At 43.1% G+C, this 27,763-nt stretch overlaps 3 protein-coding genes and 2 pseudogenes across 4 annotated transcripts in view; all 5 read left to right on the top strand.

Moving 5' to 3' along the window:
* LOC127691635 (angiogenin-like) overlaps positions 1 to 27,763 on the top strand; it is a 232,547-nt pseudogene that overhangs the window by 94,566 nt on the left and 110,218 nt on the right.
* The window catches only part of LOC127691633 (angiogenin-like), a 170,913-nt gene that overhangs the window by 94,566 nt on the left and 48,584 nt on the right, over positions 1 to 27,763 (top strand). The gene's annotated exons all lie outside the window — the stretch shown is intronic.
* LOC127691638 (angiogenin-like) lies at positions 3,077 to 3,684 on the top strand. Its single transcript, XM_052191602.1, has one exon. The coding sequence runs from the start codon at positions 3,107 to 3,109 to the stop codon at positions 3,542 to 3,544; it is 438 nt and encodes a 145-aa protein (XP_052047562.1). The 5' UTR covers positions 3,077 to 3,106; the 3' UTR covers positions 3,545 to 3,684.
* On the top strand, positions 10,191 to 10,648 carry LOC127691631 (ribonuclease 4-like; annotated as a pseudogene).
* LOC127691627 (epididymal secretory protein E3-beta-like) lies at positions 21,092 to 21,544 on the top strand. Its single transcript, XM_052191589.1, has one exon. The coding sequence runs from the start codon at positions 21,092 to 21,094 to the stop codon at positions 21,542 to 21,544; it is 453 nt and encodes a 150-aa protein (XP_052047549.1).

Below are 27,763 nucleotides of genomic sequence, written 5' to 3'. Positions count from 1 at the left end.
TTTGTTTGTTTAGGTTGGAGGTAGCCAGGCATTTCCCAAAAGGAGCCCCAGTCCTCCTTTCCCACTCTGCTATTGCAGGCATGCATGCAACATCACACATAGATCGTCCTCATTTTTACAGAGAAATCACATCCAGGAAATAGAATCCCAAAACAAACGTAAAGAGCTTACCAAGTGGGTGTTGTGCAGCCCGGGGTTCTGGTGAAGCAGCCCGGGGTTCTGGTGAAGCAGACAGCACTGATAAATGCTGGTAACTCTTTGGGGGTGGCTGTGCCTTCTACCCTTGTGCCCCATCTTTTCTCAAATGAAAAAAACTCCACACTCAGGTTACAGATCACAATCTGCATGCTTTATGGAAGTTTGTTGTTTCAGCGCTGGGAAATGACTGGATTTTGGTGTTCTTTATAGCCTTATACGGAGTTTGTCTGTGGTTATCGTGAAACAGAAAGGATGGGCTAGTGTCAGATGCTAATTAGAAGGGCAGTTCTCTTCCCACTTCATCACTGTCTTCCACATGCTCAGTAGAGCCTTAGACTCCTGACCTCCTAGATTCCAAGCTATACTCCTGACCCTGCACCACTGAGCAGATTATAGGCTATATAGAGGACCTATAGAAGGACCTCAGCCTTCTACACACACACACACACACACACACACACACACACACACACACACACACAGAGAGAGAGAGAGAGAGAGAGAGAGAGAGAAAGAAAGAAAGAGAGAGAGAGAGAGAGGCACATGCTCAACTGCACATGCACACACAAACAGACACACCCACACCCACAGCCCCCACGTGTGTACACACACACACACACACCTGCATATGCACACACAAACACATACGCACATACACATACACACATGCACACACACAAGGTAAAAGTAAAAGTGTTCAGACTTACACATGAGAGGAACACAAAATAAAATTAATGGTTCACTTAATGTAGCTGAAAATGTACCACACTTCAGGTAAAAACAAAACAAAACTTACTTGGGGTTGATTTTCTCTTTTAGTAGTAGTTCTTTAGGCTGGCTGAAAGATGCAACCTTCTTTGTATATATTTACTTACAGACAAGGTCCCCTCTATCCCAGGCTATCCTTGAACTGGCTATCGAGCCAAAGATGACCTTGAACTTCCAATTCTCTGACCTCTACCTTCATAGAACTACATAAACTAGGTGTGGTAGTTCTTAAGGAAGATCAAGAGTTTGGGGGCAGGCCTGGGCTACACAGCAAGACCCTGTCTCAAAATAAAACAACAACAAAAAAATCAAAACGTAAAAGTTGATTTTTCCTGTTAAATGGGGACAATTGTGGTTATCTGATAGGATGGGGTTTTGTGTGGAGGTACAGGTTTGTGTGTATCTGTTTCTCAGAAGCCATCTACCATGTTTTCTGTGACCCCAAACCCTCCAATTACAAGATTGGCTAGTTGGGATCCATGTGTTTCTTCCTCCATGGCACCAGCATTACAAGTGCTTGTCATCAGTTCCGGCTCTTTACTTACTTCCCCATTTCCTCCCTATAGCCACTTTTTAAAATTGTTTATTTTTATTGTTTTAAGTTAAGTGAATGCATATGTGTCTGCGGGCAGGTATGTGTAAGGGAGTTCCTGGTGCCCACAGAGGCATTGGATCTCTTGGAACCTGAGTTGCCCATGGATGTGAGCAGCTTAGTGTGGGTGCTGGGACCTGAACTCAGGATCTCTATAGAGTAAAATGAACTTTTAACTGCTGGGCCATCTCTGCAGTCCAACTATGAGGAAGGTTTTTATGTCTCAGGATGATCTTTTATATTTTCTCCAAAGAACTAAGGATATTATCAGAAACTGTTTGGTATCTCCCTATTATCTCCTAGTTCTCAAAATTTCAAATTTCCTAAGAAATAACATCTTAAAAGTCCATAAAAAGGTCAAACTCCAGCAGAAGACACCTTTGGTCCCGTGGTGTGTGATTGGCTGGTGCATGTGGTGCGGGGTAAGCTGAGAGCTCTGGGGAGGTGACAGAAGGAGTCTTCTCTCTTCTTTTCAGAGAGATCTTACAGGGAAGTTTAAGTCCCTTGTCTTCATGAAGAGATCTCAGTTTCATTTTGTTTCATTTCATTTTGTTTTGTGTTTCGTTTTACCGTTTTACCGCACTGTAAGATCACTTGTCTATGCTAACAGAATCACAAACATAGGAGACACTAGAACATATTCTCTCAGATCATCCAAAGGGCCTCTGAAGTAGGCTACTCTGAAGATGAAGTTTGAATTCCCCATTTGCTCCATAAGTCTCTTCAGGGCCCACTTCAGGTACTCCATAATGTGTTCCATTCTTCCCATGCGCTGCTTAGTAAGTCTGCCCTCTGGGAGAAGTACCCTGCACCCTTCATCCTGAGGTGATCTTCTTTACAGTTTTCCTCATTGGTGTGGTACTGAGCGAGTGCCTAGAATCCCATGCAGCAGCCTTGGGGGATGGGCTGTCCTGTGCTCTCCATCCCCACAAGTCATTCTTCATGGCTCTCAGGTCCTGTGTTACCATCTATCTCGCCTTAGGAACCCCCATCCCTCCCCCATGGACACCACATTTCTGTTCTGTGATTTTCTGTTTTCCGTTCTTCTTCCTTGACCACCCTTCTCCCCCTCCAAAAAAAAAAAAAAAATCCCAGTGTCTTCTACATTATTAAGCGAGCATGAAACTCCAGGATTGAAGCAATCTTCCTGTCTCTGTTTCCTAAATAGCTGGTCCTTACAGATATACACTGTACCTGCCCTTGGTATATCTTAAAGGTCTTTGTGCCCTAGGATCTAGCACAGTTTCTGGGCACAATAGGGACGTGGGTAATATTTGTTATCAAGTTAAGTAATAGGTGAATTAAGAATATAAGTAGATTTGTCATGCTATGGATGATGGTGAATCTATAGAATAGAGGAAGATGGCTGCACCATGGAGACAGTTAGGGAGGCCAAGGCAAAGATGGAAGTAGGTAGCTGAGGGCACTGCTTTATCATGTTCTTACAGAGCGGAAAGTCTCCACCCACTTAGTCTAAGTTAGAATGTGGTTCTATGGGCTGACCACTCTTTCTTTTTCTGCCCTTGGCAGGAATCTCTGTTGGGAGAGATGGCAATGAGCCCAGGTCCTTTGCTGTTGGTGTTTGTGCTGGGTCTGTTTGCGACCCCTCCGACTCTGGCTCAGAATAATCCCAGGTACAAAAAATTCCTGACTCAGCACTATGATGCCAACCCAACGGGCCGGGACGACAGATACTGCGAAAGAAAGATGAATGAAAGACACCTAACCTCGCCCTGCAAGGATGTCAACACCTTTATTCATGACAGCACGAACAACATCAAGGCCGTCTGTGGAGAGAAAGGAAGCCCTTACGGAGAAAACCTCAGAATAAGTGATTCTCCCTTCCAGGTCACCACTTGCAAGCACAGGGGAGGGTCTCCCCGGCCTCCATGCCGGTACCGAGCCTCTTCAGGGTACAGACGTATTGTTATTGCCTGTGAGAATGGCTTCCCTGTCCACTTAGATGAGTCTGTTATCAATGTGTAGTCAGCTGACCCCTGGCACAGACCTGGCTCTGATTTCTTTTTATCTCCCCTCATAGCCCAGAACACTGGTTCCTGTGTTCACTGTCAGGGGCCAGAAAATGAATCATCTGAAACATATGTCTCCTGATTTACAATGCACAGAAATAAAGATGTCTCAAAAGTCATTAAGAGTCAGTCTGGATGATCACTAGTTACATTTAGCTTTTCCTGTTTTCTCTTCTTGCTGTTCCCAGGGGAAAGGGGCTGGGACGGAGATATTCTTCCTTATCAATGAGTCAATGACTCATGACTAATGAGTCAATGACTAATGAGTTAGTCAATGAGAAGGTAGGTTTCATCTTTCTATAGTGCTGAGGATGATAAATTGATTTACAGACAGGACAGGGAATTTTCAGAAGAGCCAAGTTATCTATTAAGTAATAAGTCACTAAAGGAGCCCTTCTGACAGGAGTTTAGGATCAAGAGCCTCCCGGCCTGCTCCTCCTCTAAGACCTGAGACTGTGGGCACCCAGGGTCAGCCACAGCTTCAGGCTGTCATCCTCAGCAACCTAATTCAGCTTCTTAATTTTTTTAAGGGCCTCAACTCTGGCCAAACCAGATTCATAGTTTCACACAGAAAACAAATTTAAGACGAGCCTGCATGAAGCAGAGTCAGAGACTTTTATCAGTGATAATTCTGACATGGACTGTCACCAAAAAGGTTGTGAGTGAGGTATACCCAAATGTGGGTATGGGCTCCCCAACAGAGAGTCGTATATAACTGCCTTAATATTGGTCATATGCACAATACCTCTCAAGCTACACCGTAAAAGGTCGGAAGGACACCCCTCTTTTTTTCTCTCTGTTTAAAATATTACTCATTTTATTTTATGTGCGTTTTGTTCTATTATGTGTTTTGTCTGCATGTATGTATGCACAGCACATGTGTGCCTGGTTCCTGGGAGGTCAGAAAAGGTGCTGGGTCCCCTGGAACTGGAGTTTCAGATGGTCATGGTGAATGCTAGGATCCACAAGCAGGTCCTCTGCAAGAGCACCAAGTGTCCCTAAGTGCTGAGCCCCCTCACGGGCCCTTTCTTATCTCTTGATGGGTGGGATCATAGGGTGGCTCAGGGGTGTCTTGGCAGAATTGTAACTTGCAAAGGTAGAATCAAGAACCACCAGGGTTGCACAAGGGGTTTAGTACACATCTCCTTGAAAAGAGGGTTTCTTCCTCATTCTTGAAAAGTGCAGGTTTACTACTTGCAAAGGTTGAAGGCCTTAAGCAGTTGTTAATTATGATGAAATAGTTGCTTCCCAGACGGCCAAGTAAGGGGTTTCTTGCCCTTCTCACAGCCCTTCAAATTTCCCTTTTGATCCATCGAGTGTCTTCTCTGGTCTTAAGCAAGGCTTAATTCTCATGGAATACTCCCAAGACAGTCATTTGTCATAGCTACTTTTTTAATTTTAAAACATATCTATTTTTTATGTTATTCTTTCATTAAACTTTTACTTTATTGAGTGATATTTGACAACTGTGGGTATTTTAAGGAAGTTATAGAAAGATTATTTTCTTTCCATTTTTCAGCCAGATTTGTTTCAACATAGACCTAGCTTGCTGGGTGCTGTGAGATACACAGGCTCAGATGGTTATGTCCTGTTAGGAAAAGTTTATGAACACATGCCTAGGTATTTTATTTAGAAAACAATTGCTAAATGCAAATCCACCATGGTCCCACTTTCCCTGTGCTCAAGCTATGGCCAGTGACCCAGCCTTCCTCACAGTGTTCAGATTTAGGAAGGGCTTGAGAAGTGGACTGCAGGGCATGCTCAGCACAGGAAGGGCCATCACTACTTCAGAAAACAGGTAGAGGGTTTTCAAATGTCCCTCATTAGAAAGGTTGCCCTAAGGTGTTTGCCACCCAGACTGATGACCCAAGTTTAATCTGGGGGCTCACATGGTAGAAGGAGACAACCTACTCCTACAAATCAACCATCAATCGATCATCATTCCTTCACATGAGTGGATGGGGCTCTAGTTTGAATACTGTCCTGGCATTTTTTTGCCTCAAGTCTTTGCTCTGTCATAATATGAAGGTGTTTACAGTGAAACATCAAGTCACAGATGAGGTATTGTGTCACGGTAATAAACCATTTGAGAAGCTGAAGACAAAGCCATCCGAGATTGCTGACTGTGCAAGGAAAGGACAAGAAAATCTCCCAGATGTCATAGAATGGTGATTTGTAAGGAAGGACAGGGCAGGCCAATGGCATGGAAACTCCCCTCTGGGACACAGACCTCCAATTCTTTGAGGGTGTAATTAACTCTTCAAAACAAAGAGAATCAGCAATACTGAAACAACACATCGCAGTCATTCGTTATGAAGAAAGCAGAGGAAAACAATAAAGATAAAGGTGGTGAACAGCTTCCAAGGTGAGCTGCTCTGAAGACCACACCTTCCTCTGATCTGTCAGAGTCAACCCCTGGCCCACTTCAGCACAGCTCGCTTCTCCTTCTCCTATACCCTGTTAGTAATGTAGTCTTCTAGGAGAAGGAGACGTGCCTCTCTTCACCTCAAGGTGACCCTGCTCTCAACACCTTTCCTCACAGGTACATGCTCAAGGACAAAATGGGCAAATAGGAAACAATTGCCAGCCTTTACTGACTACTTATGGTAAGGAGGGCTCTTGATAAGACCTTCCATTAAATTTCCATTTTTGAAAATCTTTTTCTCACAATATTGCAACAAACAGGTGCTACAACGGTTCAGTAGCTTATATGGTGATGCACTGAGGGAGTTTAAGGAATATACCTGATCACACGCTGTCTTAGTCTTCTTCCCATGGCTGTGACAAACGTTGTAACTAATCCACTTAAAAAGAGGAGAGGTTTTGTCTGACCCATGACTTTGGTGCCTATGGAGAGGCATTGATTTAATGCAGGAGAGCATGGCAGGGCAGTTATGTGTCTCGTGGAATCAGGAAAGAAAGGGAGAAGAAAGAAGCTGAGGTCCTTTGGCTGAGGTTGTTTTAAGGATTCCTGTGGACATCCTCTCAGTGACCTAAATTCCTCCCAACACCACCACCCTGGGGACCAAGCCATTAGCACATGGGCCTTTGTGGAACTTTGGAAACCTGAACTTTAGCAGCTAGTGCAGGCAGGGGAATCATGGTGACAAAAAAGTTCTTGTTGAGAAGCTGTGGTACAGTGTGAGAGCCTTTGGGGGGAATCCTGGTTAAAACAAGGAATGTACTAAGTTGGAAAGCACCCCTCCACCCCCTTATAATCAGAGCTCACTTTCACCTCTGACAATACTGCTGCCTAAGTGTTGGGTTTAAAAATGTGCCCAGTAGCACATGATGCTAATTATAGAATCCAAGGCTTCCTGCACACCAGGCAAGCACTCAGCATCCTCCATGGATGTTAATACCTGTAGCTGTACTCTCTCATCAATAGCTGTAGACACAGACTCAGAACATAGAGCCTAATGCCTTTATGTGCAAAGACATGGCTGGGAGCATGGGGGAAGTGTCAAGGAATTGTGCTTTCATTTGAGACTGGCAATGATCACTTATCAAATTATGTGCTTGAGGTAGAAAAGGGTAATTCCAGCGGTGTGTGTGATTGGCGTTCATGGAACAGCATCTTTGAAGAAGCACAGTGGATTCTGTATACATCAAACCATCTCAGAAGGAGACTGCTCTTGGACTGTGCCTGCAGTGGTAGATTGGCTTGACTCTTTTCTCTCTCTCTCTCTCTCTCTCTTTTTTTTTTAATTTTCTAAATTTGTTGTTTACATTCCAAAACGCTTTCCCCTTTCTCAGTTCTCCCCTCCCCATATGTCCCATAAGCCTTCTCTACATCCACACTCCAATCACCTCCCTCCTTTTTCTCGGTTCTGGTACTCCCCTACAATGCTAGATCAGGCCTTTCCAGGATCAGGGCCCTCTCCTTACTTCTTCATGGGAGACATTTGATATGCTACTTGTGTCTTGGGTATTCAGAGCTTCTGGGCTAGTTAATATCCACTTATCAGTGATTGCATTCATTGTATATTATTTTGTGATTGGGTTACCTCACTTAGGATGATATTTTCCAGTTCCAACCATTTGCCTACAAATTTCATGAATTCATTGTTTTTAATTGCTGAGTAGTATTCCATTATGTAAATATACCACAAATTTTCTGTATCCATTCCTCCATTGAGGGACATCTGGGTTCTTTCCAGCTTCTGGCTATTATAAATAAGGCTGCTATGAACATGGTGGAGCATGTGTCCTTATTACATGCTGGGGAATCCTCTGGGTATATGTCTAGGAGTGATATAGCAGGGTCCTCTGGTAATGTCACGTTCAGTTTTCTGAGGAACCTCCAGACTGATTTCCAGAGTGGTTGCACCTTCTTGCAATCCCACCAGCAGTGGAGGAGTATTACTCTTTCTCCACATCCTCGCCAACACCTGTTGTCTCCTGAGTTTTTAACCTTAGCCATTCTGACTGGTGTGAGGTGAAATCTTAGGGTTGTTTTGATTTGCATTTCCCTAATGATTAGTGATGCTGAGCATTTCTTCTTTTTTTTTTTATTTTTTTTATTCGATATAATTTATTTACATTTCAAATGATTTCCCCTTTTCTAGCCCCCCCCCTCCCCGAAAGTCCCGTAAGCCCCCTTCTCTTCCCCTGTCCTCCCTCCCACCCCTTCCCAGTTCCCCGTTCTGGTTTTGCCAAATACTGTTTCACTGAGTCTTTCCAGAACCAGGGACCACTCCTGCTTTCTTCTTGTATCTCATTTGATGTGTGGATTATGTTTTGGGTATTCCAGTTTTCTAGGTTAATAACCACTTATTAGTGAGTGCATACCATGATTCATCTTTTGAGTCTGGGTTACCTCACTTAGTATGATGTTCTCTAGCTCCATCCATTTGCCTAAGAATTTCATGAATTCATTGTTTCTAATGGCTGAATAGTACTCCATTGTGTAGATATACCACATTTTTTGTATCCACTCTTCTGTTGAGGGATACCTGGGTTCTTTCCAGCATCTGGCAATTATAAATAGGGCTGCTATGAACATAGTAGAGCATGTATCCTTATTACATGGTGGGGAATCCTCTGGGTATATGCCCAGGAGTGGAGAGGAACACTCCTCCACTGCTGGTGGGGTTGCAAATTGGTACAACCACTCTGGAAAGCAGTCTGGCGGTTCCTCCGAAAACTGGGCACCTCACTTCCAGAAGATCCTGCTATACCACTCCTGGGCATATACCCAGAGGATTCCCCACCATGTAATAAGGATACATGCTCTACTATGTTCAGAGCATTTCTTAAGGTGCTTCAGCTTGACTGTTAAAAAGAAACTGTCTCCATTACTTTGGGGCGCCCTCTTCTCTTGTATCAGGAATGATGTTTATTTGCTTTTGTCTATCAACCTGCAAGTCACTCTGAGGACTGGCCACCAGATGGCACCATCTCCTAGTCATTCTGTAAGCAAACCCTGCAGAAAAGTAACTTTATTATCCTGCTTGGTGTGTTTAAATACTGTGCTTATTAATTGTTAAAAGAATTTCATACAATGTATTTTGATCATCTTCACTTTCCTCTCTCCCCCACTATCCCACCTGTTCAACTTCACGACCTCCCTTAATATTGTTTAAAACTCATCATGTCCAGTTTCTTCTGACCAAATACTGTTGTGTGTAGGGTTGTGTTCTGGAGCCTGGTTAACCTACTGGAAGTCACACAGCCTTAAAGAAAGCTGACTTTTCCTCTCTAAGCCTCTATGACTTGCCAATAGAGCCTCAGTTAGCAGTGACACTTTGTGGCCACCTCTCCCCTCCAGGCTGGAATCTTGCCTGGCTTGAGTTTGTGTGGTCTTCTGAATGCTGTCTTTAACAGCTGTGAGCGTGTATGTGCATGTGCCCTGTTGTGCCCAGAAAACAGTCTCACTGTTGTCATCCACTGCCTAACAATCGTCCCAGCCCCCTCCCTCCAAATGATCCCTGAGCCTTGAGCTGAGGAGCTGTTAGTTTTTAAGAGAGGAGTATAGTTTACCCAGAAGTTGTGATTTTCATCTACTAGCACAATAGTCACAGGAGAGAAGAGGAGAGGAGAGGAGAGGAGAGGAGAGGAGAGGAGAGGGGAGGGGAGGGGAGGGGAGGGGAGGGGAGAGGAGGGGAGGGGAGGGGAGAGGCTAGATGGAAGCTTGTTCTTCCTTGTCTTCCTTTGTTTCCCAGACATACAGCATTCAAATCAATATGTAATCTTGCTTTGACCGGAGTCTAGCTGCACTTTTGGGATCTGATGTTTCCAGGCCATCAGACACTCCCTAAAGATCACACTAGCTAATTCTCTTACAAACCCAAACTCGAGTTTTATGTAGATTTATCTTTCCTTGTTTTATGCTCTAGTCAGGTAGGCCTGGACATGTCTGCTCTGATACCACTGCCACTTAGTAACGAGAACAGTGTTTGCCTTCAAGGAAGGCCATGATGACAAAGTAGTCATTCTCAGAGAAAGGGGTACAAAAGGGAAGAGCAGGAAGAAGGGGAAGATCTTAAGCAGAAGGAGGGGGAAGGGAGGGTCCTAGACAGATTTTACTTTGCTTTTCTCAGTACCTCTCCAGAGGCCAGTCTTCACCATCCTCTCTCCTCTTCTTGTTTTCTTTTCAGGCAATTCCTAGGTAATGATGGATCTAAAGAGGACCTGGTCCTTGCTTCTGCTCTTGGTGTTGACCCTGCTGGGGTTAGGGCTTGTACAGCTCTCGTATGGCCAGGATTGAATGTACCAAATATTCCTTAGACAGCATATGGGCCCTCAGGGGACAGGTGGCAATGACAACTACTGCAATGTGATGATGCAGAGACAGAAGATGACTTCAGTCAAGTTCAGACACTTTAAAACCTTCATCCATGAAGGCATCTGGAACATCCGTGGCATCTGCAGTACCACCAATATCCAATGCAAGAATGGCCAGATGAACTGTCACAAAGGTGTAGTGAAGGTCATGGACTGCAGAGAGACAGGGAACTCGAAGTCTTCCAACTGTAGATACAGGATGAGAGCCAGCAGTAGGCGAGTTGTCATTGCCTGTGTGGGTAGCCCAGAGGTCCCAGTGCACTTTGACAGATAGATGTCATCCTGCAGCTGTTACAGCTGGCACCTGGCCTCTGCCTCAGTGAGGGCAGCAGTGAGTGACAGACCCAGGCACTGTTTCCTCTGCTCCTGTCATATACTCACATGTATCCAATATAACTCATGGTGTTAAGCACATCCCATCCAAGAGAAGAAAGAAACCTCTCCTCATAGTACTGATGGCTTTGTTCTCCCAGGTTCTATCCCCTGGACCTTATGCATTACATGGATTCAGATAGTTTCTCAACTGTTATAAAGAACCTTTTCTGTCCAAGTTGACTCATTGATCCAATTCTGCTACTTTATTTAGAAACTTTGAGTTAAAGGATTTGATGACCACTGAAAACAGTGGAATATCTCAGACAAAAATCCAAGTGAATGGGCTACTCACAAAAGGTATTACCCACTCATTATATATACTTTCCGTTATCTCTAAATGATATTGTTAGGGAAGCCACTAAGAGTTTAGAAATATGGACTGGAGAGATGCCTCTGTGGTTAAGAGTACAAGCTGATCCTCTAGAAGACCCAGGTTCAACTCCCAGCACCCACCCGGCAGCTCAAAACTCTCTGTAATCCAGCTCTAGGGGACTTGACCCCCTCACACAGATATGCCTGTAGGTAGAACACCAATGCATATAAAATTAAAATAAAGATTTTGGAAATAACATATTGGAAAAATGAGAGTTACTTGGTATTAATTTGGTTTGTGGCTTCTAGTATTTGCTTTAAATATATAAAAATGTACTAAATCACTAAGATTTGTTTACCCTTCTCTGAAAGATTTTTCAATATTTTATTATAATAAAGAGCTGTATGTTGAGTCTCTGTGTCAGGATTTGTGTTCTTCTGCTCTTTTTCAGTTCCTCTCTAGTCTGTGAACTCTCATGTCCCTTAGTGTCCCTAAACATTCTGGTCAAATACAAACGGCCATTAGATCCATCACGTGATGTCTGACTTTGTCTCATTTCCTCCACTAAAAGTGACCCCTTTTATGCACAAGACCTGAAATAAGAACTCAGAATGGACTTTGCTTAAAAGCACCAATTCTTCATGCAGCATATTGTGAGTGCTGCACTACTTGGAATTATTGATGTGTATGACTGCATATACCTAAAGGGTGACTGACAGTAGGCTAATATTTCTGGCTGCATGTGATTTTCCTTTCTGAGCCTTCTGTGGTCAAGTGGAGTCCAAGATCAACAGGTCTGATGGATAAAAAGTAATGACTTTTCCCCTTTACAATTGTGTGTGTGTGTGTGTGTGTGTGTGTATGTGTACATGCACATGTGCAGGTGCTCAGGAAGAGGTCAAAGGTTATCTCTTTTCACCATGAACTCCAGGGACTGAACTCAGGCTGTCGGGCTTGTTAGGGCAAGCATTTTTATCTGCTGAGCCATCTCACTGGCCCAACCTGAGATAATAGTTAACCAGACCATAGTTGGACAGAAAGTGCTTACCACTGCTTGCCCCATCCCCTGTATATTCTCAGTGCTTTTGCTAGCACCTTTGAAGTGGTTAAAGATGCCAGGTTCCTAGCCCAACCAGCACTCTTACACTGGTTAAAGCTCTACTTTTCCCTCTGATCGTTCCTTTTTTATTTGGTTTGATGTTTCAGCGGACAGACCTCACTTCTTGGGAACCACAAAAGTAAAGTCATGTGGCTAGTTTGATTACACCCATTCCTTCCCACTTTGCCCATTTACTGGAACATTACTCTAAAGATGCTAGCTGCTAAGAGCAGTGTATGCGTGAGAGACTAAACTGATATTTGAATAATAGCAAAAAAAAAAAAAAGGAGACTTGACCTGAATTTCCCTTACCTGACTTAAGCAAAGGATCCCACAAAGTATAGCCAGGTAGTAAGTACTCCAAGACAATTATGCAAATAAACAAATAATATTTGACACATGGAATTTCAGTTGGTCCAAGTGAAAATGTTCCCCCCAACAACACATCTGTATAAATCAATTTAGAGTAAGGAAAGAGGAAGGGAGAATTCTCTCCTGGGCACCTTTAGGCAGCCATGAGATTTGGACATGTATTTGCCTTAGCTCTGACACTGAGCTCCTGCTTGATATTTCCTGAGTAATGGGACAGTCTTGTTCCCAGTATCTTTGATCACTCCTGAGTTTATGCTAATGAAGTGATTTAGAGTAAGACTCTTGTAGTATCAAGATAAGCAAGTCACTAAAATCACCAGGTGTTTGGAGAGTTGAAATTTTCTGCCCTTCTTACAGGACTTTAGGAGTTAGGGTAGAGAGACTGGGAATTAAACTCAATAAATATCTTAAACAAGAGCATCTGAAAGAATAGAAAATACAGCCTAACTCCAGCCTTCTAAGGAACCCCAAACACTTCCTATTCCAGTGCCTGCTCTTTGTGCTCTTTGTTAGAAACTAGGTAAAAGATCACATTCCAGAGCCCGCCATTTGTTCAGAGCTAGGCAAAAAAGCCTTGAATAGGTGATCCTGGCCCCACAAGGTGACTGGAAATGAGCTAAGCTTATCTTGCTTCTGTAAACTGCTTACACCATTACCCCTATCCAGGAGTTCACACAGCTATAGACTCTCAGAAAATAGGAAACTAATTGGTCCTCTGAGCACGGGCTCTGATAATTTAAACTGATTGGCCTAAAAACTGTGGAGTGGTACAAATTGATTGGCTCGCATTTTGCGGTCTCTCCATGCTAAGAAATGATTGGTTTGTGATTCTCGGGCTTTGTTGTAAACTTATAAAAGCTGTCGCAATGCGGCACTTGAGGTCCACAGTCCTCTCTGCCTGCATGGTGTACAGCTGTGGAACCCAGAATTCTGGAATAAAATCCTGATGTTATTGCATCGAGACCGTTTCTCGCAAGTGATTTGGGTATTGCTTTCTGAGGCATCGGGTGCTGGGGTGCCCTCAGTTTTTGGGGGTCTTACACATCTAAGAGTCTGTGAAGATGCTGCATGAGTGATGTCCCCAAAGGAACCTGGACACTCCACAGAATGGACCAGGCCCTATACCTTACCCTATGCATCCTCTCTGCCAGTGGAAGTGGAAAAGCTCACAATACAAAATGGGCTCTCTACATCAAGATCCTACGAGTTGAGTCAAAAATGTGTATAAAGAAGCTTGCTTCAGAGTGTCTGGCTTTATGTGGAGGTCCTGACACTCTGAAGCTAATAGAAAAGAAACTGGGGAAGACCCTTGAGGACATCGGTACAGGGAGAAAGTTTCTGAACAAAACACCAATAGCGTATGCTCTAAGAGCAAGAATTGACAAATGGGACCTCATAAAATTACAAAGTTTCTGTAAGGCAAAGGACACCATCAAGAGGACAAATCGGCAACCAACAAATTGGGAAAAGATCTTCACCAATCCTACATCAGATAGAGGACTAATATCCAATATATATAAAGAACTCAAGAAGTTAGACTCCAGAAAACCAAACAACCCTATTAAAAATGGGGTACAGAGTTAAACAAAGAATTCTCACCTGAAGAACTTCGGATGGCAGAGAAGCATCTTAAAAAATGCTCAACTTCATTAGTCATTAGGGAAATGCAAATCAAAACAACCCTAAGATTTCATCTTACACCAGTCAGAATGGCTAAGATTAAAAATTCAGGAGACAGCAGGTGTTGGAGAGGGTGTGGAGAAAGAGGAACACTCCTCCACTGCTGGTGGGGTTGCAAATTGGTACAACCACTCTGGAAAGCAGTCTGGCGGTTCCTCCGAAAACTGGGCACCTCACTTCCAGAAGATCCTACTATACCACTCCTGGGCATATACCCAGAAGACTCCCCACCATGTAATAAGGATACATGTTCTACTATGTTCATAGCAGCCCTATTTATAATTGCCAGATGCTGGAAAGAACCCAGGTATCCCTCAACAGAAGAGTGGATGCAAAAAATGTGGTATATCTACACAATGGAGTACTATTCAGCCATTAGAAACAATGAATTCATGAAATTCTTAGGCAAATGGATGGAGCTAGAGAATATCATACTAAGTGAGGTAACCCAGACTCAAAAGGTGAATCATGGTATGCACTCACTATAAGTGGATATTAACCTAGAAAACTGGAATACCCAAAACATAATCCACACATCAAATGAGGTACAAGAAGAAAGGAGGAGTGGCCCCTGGTTCTGGAAAGACTCAGTGAAACAGTACTCAGCAAAACCAGAACGGGGAAGTGGGAAGGGGTGGGTGGGAGGACAGGGGAAGAGAAGGGGGCTTACGGGACTTTCGGGGAGTGGGGGGGCTAGAAAAGGGGAAGTCATTTGAAATGTAAATAAATTATATCGAATAAAAAAAAACAGTGTGTAAAAAAAAAAAAAAAAAAAAAAAAAAAAAAAAAAGAAGAAGAAGAAGAAGCTTGCATGTGCATGCCTCCCTCTGCAGTCCAGGCAGGCTTTGGTTTTATACCAGTCTTCCACATAGCTCCTATAGGCCTGTGCTACCAGGCTCAGTTTCACCATGTATTTCTGAGGTAGCCTCAAATCTTGCTTGTCACCTTGTAACAGGTCTATTCCCAGAACTTATCAGTATTCCAGATAAGCCAGGACCATAATGTAGCAATGACTGTCTTCAGCAATGAACAGATGCCAACTTTTCCCATGTGCTCCTGAGGGTAATGATCTTTCGTTTTTATCTCTTTAATACAGTATCTTACTAGATAGCCCTGGGTGCCCTGTAACTCACTATGTAGACCAGGCTGCCCTAGAACTCACAGAGACCCACCTGCCACTTCCTCCCGTGTCCTGGGATGAAGGGTATGGGCCACTACACCAGGCTCTGAGCTTTTCTGAAGCTGTTCACCCATATTTATTTTGTTTACAAATGTCCATTTTCCATAACTTCCTCTACTGTGTTTGTATTAGTTGGTGTTCTCTACAAGATCAGAACCATTAGATTATATTTCTAACACTAGCCACTAATGATTTAGACTGCATAGCAACCTCGGCTACTTGATAGAGTCCTAGCATATTGACAGTGCGAATTACAATTCTTCAACATTCTTTGACTTTCATCTTTGATGCTTTTCTCTATGTGCTGTGGGAGTTTCCATATGCCTTTTTCCTTTGGAAAATTCAGTATGAGCTTTGTAGAGGATATGAATGTATACAGTGCCAGTCTCTAAACAAATAGAGAAGTTAAAGATTTATGGTTCCAGAAACTCTTCGGCACTTGCACCTGGTCCCAATGATGAAAACACACAATGTAGAGAAACAATGGTTCCAGACTCATAGTAGTTGAGGGCAGGAATTCAGTTAATAAGTATAGAGTAGTGTTCAGAATTGACTCCCTGGGTATGTACGTGGCTTACAGGATGAATGGCAAGGTCTGGTGTGCCCCAGTAGAAGCAGATTCTCTTAAGAAGGTAGACTGGCTTGACCCCTCTGCCATACACAGGAGCATACATGGAAGGAATCAGAATGATATGGCATAATGGAAGAAGAGTAAGATACCAGGACACTTCCCTTTGGGGAGTATATGAGGAGAGCAGGCTCACTCAGGCACATAAGAACACAGTTAGGAAACAGGTCAATGCTTGTTATGCTACAAGGCATAAACACTGCATCATGCCCCTTGAAGAATGAAAACTGCTCTCATGGGTTTGTTTCTCGGGACTCAATATCTGGTACCTCCTGGCCTCAAAGACTGAGAACAGGCAGGAGGAAGTATAAAGGGGCCCCTGCTGTGATTGCTGGGCTTTAAAAAACAAGGACTGAGGTGCTTGATGGACTTATTGATTTTGCTTTAAAGAAAAATACTGTAATAAAATTGATGAGCTCTTTCTTCTAGATGTTGAAGAACAGAGTTAAAATGGGCTAAGAACAATTTATGAAAAGATCATATATTTCTTGGAATCATTAAATCAGTTTTCAATATTACCTGTGATTAAGCTACTATGCAAATATACAGTATTGTAGGCTTAGATTTTTTTCAAAACCTACTTTAGTAAGGGTTCATAAATGCTTCAACCTTCCTTCTAGCCCACCACCCAATAGAGGTGGTGGGAACAAAAAAGTTTAAGAGGAAATTGTGGTTGTGGACCTGTTTAGAAATAGTTCCTTGGGGATATTCTCATATTCATTGTCAGCAGTCCAGTCTTCTAGTAATCACCAACATGAATCAGCAACAGCAATTCAATCCAGAAGAAACCTCGAGGCTCCACCAATCAGTCTGAGTCCATGGAAGTGGCAAAATAGCAAATAAAGTTCTTTGGTAAATTACTCTCTACAAAGTCACACAAGTGAACATCAGCAAGAAAATGTAAGGTGACCAATACAAGAACTTCCTCCCACTGTCTGTGGGGTCATATTTATATTCTTTCTAAACATTAGCTGTCCTCTCACATGTGTGCTTCAGCAAAACATACTCTCCCCTGTGTCTGCTTCAGCAAAACACCCTTTTACATGTCTACCCCAGCAAAATATCATATGATATAACTGAGATTCCAAAAAAATAAGAAATTTCCACTTCAGAGTATAAAACATGTAGCTTTTCCCCTAACAAATGAAGAAGTTTGACAGATTTACAATCAGATGGTGTCAGTCTCCTTCCAACCCCAACTGCATATTTTGGGACCCACTGGAGCTGGACTTTGGAACACTAAAGTCTATTCTCTTATTTGGCCAGTTCTTCCTTTTAAGTCTGACTATGAAGATATTGTTATCAAAGTATTGAAGTCCAGCATTGAAAAGCCCCATTTGGTTCACCTAATCAACATGCCCAATTAAAATTAAACACCTTATCCTAACACAGCGTTTCTCCTGGTACCTTTATAAGCTGCCATTTTCCTATGGGCCACACCTGTCTCCTCTCTATCCAGAGGCAGACCTTTGTCCCTCTGTGGAAAATACCTTGTACCCCTGTCCCTTGCCCCTTTTCTCTCCTCTCCTTTGTTCCCCTCCTCTCCTTCCTCTATCTCCTGTGTTTGTCCCTTATCCCTTCTGACTATCTGTCTGAGGCAAATAAATCTTCCTTGTGCCATGAACTTGGTCTGAGAACTCAATCTCGGGGACCCTGAGCCAATACTTTTCCTTTTATACATTATGATTCATAGCAGTAACAAAATTACAGTTATGACGTAGCAACAAATATAATTTTATGATTGTGGTTTGCCACAGTATGAGGAACTGTATTAAAGTGTCACAGCATTGGGAAGATTGAGACCAACTTATCTACAAGATCAACAAGTGCACCTACCCACAATACCATCACTCTAGTCCCCTGTCTTGTGCTTTTTTCACGTTTTGCCTATTGTTTGCCAAATAACCCAGTTACACAAGAAGTTAGACCCCAAACAAACCAAATAACCCTATTAAAAATGGGGTACAGAGCTAAACAAAGAATTTTCACCTGAAGAACTTCAGATGGCTCAGAAGCACCTTAAGAAATGTTCAACATCATTAGTTATTAGGAAAATGCAAATCAAAACAACCCTGAAATTTCACCTCACACCAGTCAGAATGGCTAAGAGGATGACAGCAGGTGTTGGCAAGGATGTGGAGAAAGAGGAATACTCTTCCACTTCTGGTGGGATTGTAAACTGGTACAACCACTCTGGAAATCAGTCTGGTGGTTCCTCAGAAAACTGGGCACAACACTTCCAGAGGACACTGCTATGCCACTCCTGGGCATATACCCAGAGGATTCCTCAACATGTAATAAGGATACATGCTCCACTGTGTTCATAGAAACCCTATTTATAATAGCCAGAAGCTGGAAAGAACCTAGATGTTCCTCAACAGAGGAATGGATACAAAAAATGTGGTATATCTACACAATGGAGTACTATTCAGGCATTAGAAACAATGAAGTCATGAAATTCTTGACAAATGGATGGAGCTGGAGAGCATCATCCTAAGTGGGGTAACCCAGTCTCAAAAGAATACTTATGGTGTGCACTCACTGATAAGCAGATATTAGCCTAGAAGCTTGGAATACCCAAGACACAATCCACATATCAAGTGAAGTCCAAGAAGGAAGGAGTAGCCCCTGGTTCTGGAAAGGCTCAGTGCAGCAGTGTAGGGGAATACCAGAACAGGGAAGTGGAAAGGTGTGAATGCTGGAACAGGGGGAGGGAGAGGGCTTATGGGACTTTCGGGGAGGGGGGAACAAGGAAAGGGGAAATCATTTGAAATGTAAATAATATATCGAATAAAAAAAAGAAATCTTAAATTTTAGGGACAGATTTCTGGTTGTGTCTTGAAAACCACTGACCATGCCTCTCTGGAGTCACTTCTCCCCAACACTTTCAAATTCCTTTGTGGCTTTTCATCCTTCTTTGATGTTTGCAGACCTTGCCTGAGGCTACTCTCAGGGTGAACCTGAGTGTTCCACATGAGGAGATACAGAACAGGTTCACATAAAAATATGTTCCTGACCCTTCCCTTCATGCCACCTCCTCCTGAAACCCAAAGTGAGGCACTTTCTGTGGTCATTCTTTTTTTTTCCCCATGTTTTTTCGAGATAGGGTTTCTCTGTGTAGCCCTGACTGTCCTGTAACTCACTCTGTAGACCAGGCAGGCCTCAAATTCAGAAATCCGCCTGCCTCTCCCTCCCAAGTGCTGGGATTAAAGGTGTGCTCCACCACCACCCAACCCTATGGTCATTCTTTTTACTGTGGTGGACGTTCTCCTGAAAGTTTCTTCGGAGTTCTGAAAAGGACTTAGACTCTGCTATTCAGATCTCCATACCTCTGTGCCCACCATAAACAGTGACTTGTGCACTGATTAGGTAAGTTAGAAGGACTGGTGTGTAGGAAACTTGGTTGAAAGGTCAGAAATCATTGGAAAGATATTGACTGGCATTTTAGTGTTAAGGATGAAAATTGTCCAAAATTGTAGAAAAGAGGACAGCATTAACCCCACAGATATGGCTCCCACCCTACCCCACCCTTAACCAGTCTATCAAAGTAATTTTGTTGGCTCTTGAAGGTCTAGCAGGCCCATATGCAATCAGGACTTGAATAAGGTTAAAGACTCAACAAGGCCAGGCACATCCAGTGTAAATGATTGCTGACTCTGTTTAAGCAGAAATCTTTTCAAATACTGGACTCTATCTTCTATCCAGTTTCACTCCTGCAAAGTTAGTTTTATTTTATTTAGTCTTGGTATTTAGTTAACTGAAACAATATTTCAGACCTTCTTTTCCTTCTTGACAGGCATCTCTAACAAACCATAATTTTTTTTTCTTTTTTCTTTGAATGAATACAGGATATGGTCCCTAAGAAAAGAAGTGAGAGTTTAGAAATGGTGTTGTATCTCCCCTAAATTTGGGAGAAATGTTACAAGGAGGTCAAGGTAGGAGCATCCACATGGAGCAATTTGTCTGAAGTGCAGCCCGGGCTACAACATCAGGGACCCAATGTCATCCTTGTTGACAATAGCTCTCAAGCTGTTACTCTGTACATTCCCTTCAATGTCATTATCTTTTGACTATGAAGAGAAGTCTTTTGGATTTGATCTTCTGAGCATCAAGGAGTTAGTTAGAGCCTGTAAGAGAGCAGTAGGTTCCTTCCATTGCATAGACTATTGGGGAACCTTGCTGTTAAATTAGCTGTCCCCTATGACTGGATGGTTCTCTGAGCTTGGTGTAAAATGCAGGGGCGGAGAGGGGGTCAGGGGGTTTTCCATTCCCTTTCTCAGCCCGGTTTACCTGTCTCTGCCTGTCTTTGGAGAGTGTCCCTTGTCTGAATAGTGACCTTGTTCCTAGCTCCCTGAAAGGCTGCATAACTCAGCACACATGCCCTGTTCTGGCTTTCCACCTGCACGATAATTTAGGTGCTGTACCTTATAACCAAACAGCCCTTCCTTCTTACTTGAAGCCATGACCAATTAGCCCTTTCCACCTGTACCCCTAAAAGGGTCCTTATATACCGTATCCCTGAAACAATGAAATTGCTTCACTGCAGTTGTCACTGGAGGGCATTCTGTCCATAATCCCAGTCAAACCCTACTCTCAGCCTCTTCTCCTTTTCTCCCCTGAGTACAGGAGAATGGGGGAGGGAAGGGTAAAAGAGAGGGCATATAGGAGGGACTTCCAGTTTTCAAAATAAATCCCATCTTCTTTATGCAGTTTTACTTTTAGTTCACTCAGTCTGCAACATAGTTTTTATTTGCAATTAACTTTAGTATCTGATGAGTGTTATGTTCTCTTGGAAACAAAATTATGAGTAATATAAAGTACAGCTCAGCTTACAGGGCAGTGTCTCAACATTTTCTTTTGGTTTTCTTTTCTTTCTTTCTTGTTTTTTTTATTATTATTTGAGTCAGGGTTTCTCTTTGTAGCCCTGGCTGTCCTGGAACTCACTCTGTAGACCATTCTGGCCTTGAACTCAGAAATCCACCTGCCTCTGCCTCTCAAGTGCTGGGATCAAAGGTGTGTGCCACCACTGCCTGGCTAACATTTTCTTTTCTTTGTCTTGTGGCCATTTAGATGTCCCTGGTGCCTGCTCTGATGTCCTCTCTGAAAGCTTGGAACATGCTCCTGCTCCTGCTGTGCTTGCAGTGTAGCCTATCTGCGCAAAGCTCTTCCAGGAGGGAGTTCATGGAACACCATCACCTCAGTCCACACAAAGTGTTCAGTGCCTACAGCTGTGATGTCCTCATGACAGATAAAGCTCTGAAACCAAAGCCCTCACACCTGTTTGTTTATATGACGTGGTACAAAGTTGAACATATATGCATTAGTAGCGACTGGAAAGATCGCTACAAAAATCTGTATGTTTGGCCTCAGACTCCCATTAAGGTCCTCAGGTGCGAGTGGGAGAGTTTAAAAAACAGATATACAGAGAATAGGAGCTACGGCTATGTTCAGTTCCATTGCAATGCTGATGGGTATGTCGACAGCATAGAGGACATGAAGGTTCTCGAGCCCATCCTATTGTAGAAAGTCTCACTAGTTCTGGATGGTTCAGAAAGAGCAGTAAGTTGTTCTCAAATGTCACCACCCTCCCCCACTGCTCACTCTCCCACCCCACCCCGGTTGCCTGCTCCCAACCCTCCACCACCCACCCTCTACCCCTCTCCTCCACCCACTCATCCTCACCTACTTCTCACTCCCCCAGCCCCACCTCCCTCATCCATCCCCCATCCATCCCTCATCCTCTATCCCCTGATTACAATAGTTTCTGTTTCTTCAGCTTTGCAATCTTATGCCAGTGTTTTGCAATCACATTGATTCTTGATATTACAATCGTGATTATGGGTTCTCTGCCTGAAATAACAACTTTCCTCCCTTGTTTGCCCACATTTATTCACATTTTTTCATGAGAGAAAGCATTAGGGAGGACTTGCCTCCTCTTGCTGGGTTGGTTTTTAGTCTGGCTCTGCTGTCCTCGGGGAGAGCGAGACAGAGCACTATGGTGGAAATAACAATAATGCTTGGAAGAGCCTCACTTCATCAAGGCTGGAAAGTAGAAAGAGAAGGAAGGGGAAGAGTATGGGGACAAGATATGACCATGGTGGCTCCAGTGACTTACCTCCTCCAGGTGGGCCTCCAGATCCACTCATCTATGAATTAATCAATGGATTAATCTACTGTCAAAGTCATTGCAGCTTTCATGACCCAACTGGCAATTAAGTCTTTAACACAGGAGCCCACGGGAGGACACTGGACAGCCAAACCATGGTAGCATCTTCTCTTGATTTATCCAAGATTTTTCCTGATATCATCATCTTTATGCCTATCCAAACTGAATGATCTTCCCTTCTATGAATAAATTGGTATTGCCATACACGTACACATTATATGTGTCGGGTTTGTTTTGTGTATTGGTGTGAGCAATGAAGTTACATGTAATATGAAGTTTTGCTAGATGTGAATATCTTATGCTTAGGCTCAAGATATATTTTATGTGTGCACCCACACACTTGCAATATACCTCCATGCTGAAGTAGAAGCAAGCCTTGGGCAATGGTTGTGGCAGCACCTTTACTTCTAGCCAAATGGAAGTGCAGGACAAAGGACAAGAGCTAACTAACCTGTTGGGTCAAATAACATGTAAGTCTCTGGCTCATAGTCCAGGAAATTATGGGAAATTTCCCCCTTTCTTATCCTTTGGCTTAGAATTTTAATTTTGACTTTGATAAAAAAAATACATGAAAAGTGTTCTAACCTTTTGCTCTCCCTGACAGGAGAAGATGTCTAACATGGAACAGATTTTAAGGATGATGGAGATAGGGCTCTGTACATAAGAGCACTTGATGCTCTTCCAGAGGCCCCAAGCTCAGTTCCCAGTTTCCATATCAGAGGCTTATAACTATCTGTGACTCCAACTCCAGAGTATCCGATGGCACCTGCACTCATGTGCACATAATCACACGCAGCCTCACAGTCAAAAATAATAAAAATAAATCTTTAAAAAAACCCTCAAGACAGACATCAGGTTGTAATTAATGTGGGAGTCATAAACGCGGCCTGATCAACAATAATCCTGCCTAGGATATTGTGCTCACTAATTTTAAACCAAGTTTACAAGGGGGAAGGTCCTCAGAGAGAAGGGAGCCTCGATCGAGACAAAAAGCCTTCATAAGATCAGACTGCATGCAAGGCTGTAGGACATATTCTTAGTAATTAGTGGGCGTGGGTCTAGTCCTTTGTGGGTGGAGTCATCCCTGAACTGGTGGTCCTGAGTTCTATAAAACAAACAAACAAACAAACAAACAAACAAAAAGAGCCAGAGTAAACCACAAAGATCCAACCAGTAAGACACACTCCTCCATGACTTCTGCATCAGTTCCTACCTCCAGGTTCCCGCCCTGTTTGAGCTCTGTCCTGACTTCCTTTGATAATGGTGAGCAGTGATATATGAAAGTGTAAGCCACATAAAGCCTTCCCTCCCCAGGTTGCTTTTGGTTGTGGTGTTTCAACAGTCAAGCTGACTAAGACAGAGGTCAGGATGGTTCAGCAGCAGATATAGAGGTCTGGACGAGAATATCCCTGTAAGTTCATGTATTGGAACACTTAGTCCCCAGAGGTGGTGCTATTTGGAAGGTGATAAAACCTTTTGACTGTGGAGCTTTGTGGGAGGAAGCACACCATTGGAGCAGTCTTGGAGAGTTTATAATCTCATCCAAGTTCCAGTTTGATCTCTCTGCTTTCTGAATGTGGTTGAAGTTGTGATCTCTCAGCTTCCTGTTGCAGCTACCTGCTGCCATGCACCCCCATATTTATAGATTCTCTCCTAGAACTATAAGTCACAATAAACTCCTTCCATAACTTGCTCCTGGCTGTGGTCAGTTACTGGAACCCCAGAAAAGTAACTAATCCAACAGGTAAGGGGTATTAACCACCGGTCTCAAGACCTCTGACCCCTGGAAACCACCCCAGAGGTAGAAGGAGAAAACTAAGGACACAAAAATGTCTCTGACTTCCATGTGCACCATGGCATGCCATGTGTACACCACACTCACACATACACACCACATATAGATACAGAGAATAATAATAATATATCTTTGTAGTTTTAACATTTTTTATTATACATATGTGTGTATGTGGGGGGATGCATATGTGTGAGGGTGCCTGTGGAGACCAGAAGGTGTTATATCCCCAGAGACTGGAGTCACTGATGGTTGTGAGCCACCTAATGTGGGTGTTGTGTACCAAACTCATGTCCTCTGCAAGAGCAACTAAGTCCTAACCACTGACACATCTCTCTCGCCACCTCCTAACCAGAAAACTCCAAAACTTTTCCTTTGTTAATCATACATGAGCATATAATATTTACTGATTCATTAAGCCATTTGTCTTTAGGACCCTGGAAGATGTTTTCTTCTGGGTGAAGTGCTCAACATATAAGCATGAAGTCTTGAATTCAGATCTCCAGGGCCTGAAAGTTTGTGGATTGTAATTCAGGAGGGCGTTTGGGGTATACTAGGTAAGCAATTCATTAGAAGAGAAGAGTTATTAACACAATGGACAGATTGCAGCACAGCAGGGGCTCAGAAGAGAGTTCATGGCCATATGACAGAGTGAGGGGTCCTTTCTCCTGGTCTCAGAGAAGGGGAGATTTCCTGTAGCAAGGCTGTCTCCTGATAGATGGCAGCAGAAGGGAGGAAGTCTTACACTGACAGGAATCAATGGATGTGAGGGGGGGAGGCTTCATCTGATTGTATTGTACCTATTATACTGTTGACCTTCTCAGGTGGTTTGGACAGATATAGCTCCCATAGACTGTGTTTCAATGTTTGTCACATAAGGATTGGTATTGTTAGAAGGTGGCTTAGTTGGAGTAGGTGTGGCCTTGTTGGAGGAAGTGTGTCACTTTGGAGACAGGGTTCAAAGTCTATGAATCTCAAGCTATGCCCAGAGTGGAACACAGTCTCCTTCTGCTGCCTTGTGACCAAGATATAGAACTCTCAGTTCCTTCTCCATCACCATGTTTCCCTGCATGTCGCCATGCTTAAAATCATGATGATAATGGACTAAACCTCTAAAATGGTAAGCTAGTCCTTCTGTGTCTTAGGCCTTTATTGCTTTGAGGACACACCATGGCCATGGCAACTCTTATTTAAAAAATGTTTGTGACTAGCTTACAGTTTCACAAACCAAACTAATACCAATCTCAGTCAGACAGGGATAATTTATTGAGCATTTGCCCCAAGACTGAATGGTCAGGGCTGCAAATCAGACTCAGGAGCTGATTGTGACCCCCAGCCAGAATCCGACAGAGGTTTTAAGCCAGAAATCCACAAACATGTATGCCAAATTATTCTGCCAATTGGGATTTCGGTACGGGGACTTCCTTAGGAAAATATCTTTGTTATACACTTATCCTGTTCCCATTGGCTGGGCATTCAATCATGGCAGAGTGACTTGCCTTGCCTAGCATCCATGTCCCACCTTACCGACCTGTCTATCAGTTCCCCATGTACATGTCTCTTTCTGCCACATAGGATGCCAGTTCTCATTGAGCTTTTGAGTCCAAGTTTATTGTGACTATCTACACATAGTAGTTCTAACTGACCTCTATTGTGATTGGTCTCCAAGAACACCAAAGCACAGGACTGAGCAGAATATGCAATCAACTCATGCATGAGAAAATTTCCAAGTAGCAGTTTTAAGAACATATGAGAAAGTTTCCTTATAATAGTAATAACAGCATAAAATGGCTGGCTGGCTAGACAGCAGTTATCCAGGCCTTCACAATCTCTTGGGTGTGATTTAGCTGATGTTACTATTTATTAAAAGCTGATGTGTGTGTGTGTGTGTATGTGTGTGTGTGTGTGCTTGTGTGTGTGTGTGTGTGTGTGTGTGTGTGAGAGAGAGAGAGAGAGAGAGAGAGAGAGAGAGAGAGAGAGAGAGAGAGAAAGAGATTTCCTCTAGAGAACCATGACTAATATACTCCCATAATTTTTGTTTGATCAATTTAAACACAGAAAAAAGAACTTACTCCCTTACAACTTTGGGAAGCTAAATATTTTTAGGACCCATTTTGAACATATCTGATCTTCCTGGACCAGTCAGCTGTAAGGAGGTCCCTGCTTGTGGGAGAGAAGGACATAGGCCTCAGATCAGCGAGGTGATGGAGAAGCTGTAAATTGTTATCTCTGCTACCTATCAGTGGCACCTTTTCTAATCAGTCAATCACTTCTGGTATATATCCAGCCCTAATCTGCCATTCGGTTTATGCCTTTTCTGGATTTACTCTCTTTTTTTTTCTTTTCTTTTTTTAAATTGTTCTCATTTTTCCTTCCTTTTACCCCAAACACTTTCCTTTCCTTTCCTTTCCTTTCCTTTCCTTTCTTTTCCTTTCCTTCCCTTCCCTTCCCTTCCCTTCCCTTCCCTTCCGTTCCCTTCCGTTCCCTTCCCTTCCCTTCCCTTCCCTTCCCTTCCCTTCCCTTCCCTTCCCTTCCCTTCCCTTCCCTTCCCTTCCCTTCACTTCTGATATATAGGGCCTTGGTCAATCAACTTCCTGAGGGATGGAGATTGATCTATGGTATCTGAGGGTGTATCTTTGCCCCTCAGTCTATCTTCACTCTTTCTTTTCTTTTTTCTTGCCTCTACCATTTCTCTCCAGGTGCTTTTCTCTTTTCCACTTCCCACTTACTTAACACTAACTACTGACTCCATTGTGATTCCTCCCCGTTTTTCCTTATCCTCCAGGCAGATCTACAGTAACTGCTAGGCCAGCATACATTATAGATACTATTGCTTTCCCTTTCTGAGCTGTTAGAAATTTGCTCAGGTTCCACAAGAAAGTGCCACCAATCCAATGAAATCCTCTTGACAAGGCAAACTTCAGTAGGAGGGCGAGCTGCTCACTGATGTGGAAGAGCTAACCCACAGAGTGCGCCCTGTCCCCACTGGCTGAGCTTCACCGCCTGTCTTTTGTGGTTGCTTAGTTTTAAAAGAATTGGCACAAAGGAAATGAAAGGAATCAAGAATGGGCAAGCATCTCAATATCCAGAGTGCATCAGTTTACACAGCTTAAACTTTATATAAACAAACATTTTACCAGGTAAGGGATACTAAAAATTTTAAATTTTTTGTCATAAACAAAAAGCTTTACAGTGTTGAAAGACTACAATTTAGTGTTCCTTATAGACTGAGAAGATGCTCAGAAGTTGCTTCTGAGGGAGTGATCAAATGGCTACCCTAGTTTCATGGTAGGTTTTCTGCTGTATAGTGATTTTTTTTTACTACTTTATTTTATTTATATGAGTAAACTGTCGCTGTCTTCAGACATACCAGAAGAGGGCATCAGATACCTTTATGGATGGTTGTGAGCCACTATGTGGTTGCCCGGAATTGAAGTCAGGTCATCTGGAAGAGCAATCGGTGCTCTTAACCACTGAGCCATCTCTCAGGCTCTTGCATAATGCTTTTTATTGGAAGCTGTTCTCAAGCCTTGGGGATGAAGCCTTAAACATCAATTTAGAAGGACAACATCACCTCAACTCTACAGCAACTTCACTTCTGAACTTCTAAACCTTTTCAAAAGGAGGAAAGGTTACCCGAGCTTAAAACAAAAACTTCACCAGTACTCTAACCCCAGATGGGAAGAGCTGGGCATAAACCACAAGTAACATGAATGAACAAACAAAGCAGGAAAACATGTATCCTCCTTCAAAAATTCCTAAGACACAGAAATCTCTCAGAAGA

This window comes from Apodemus sylvaticus, chromosome 8 (genome assembly GCF_947179515.1).
Source record: "Apodemus sylvaticus chromosome 8, mApoSyl1.1, whole genome shotgun sequence".
In the NCBI taxonomy this organism is placed as follows: Eukaryota; Metazoa; Chordata; class Mammalia; order Rodentia; family Muridae; genus Apodemus; species Apodemus sylvaticus.
This window is presented reverse-complemented; position numbering and strand designations above follow the sequence as displayed.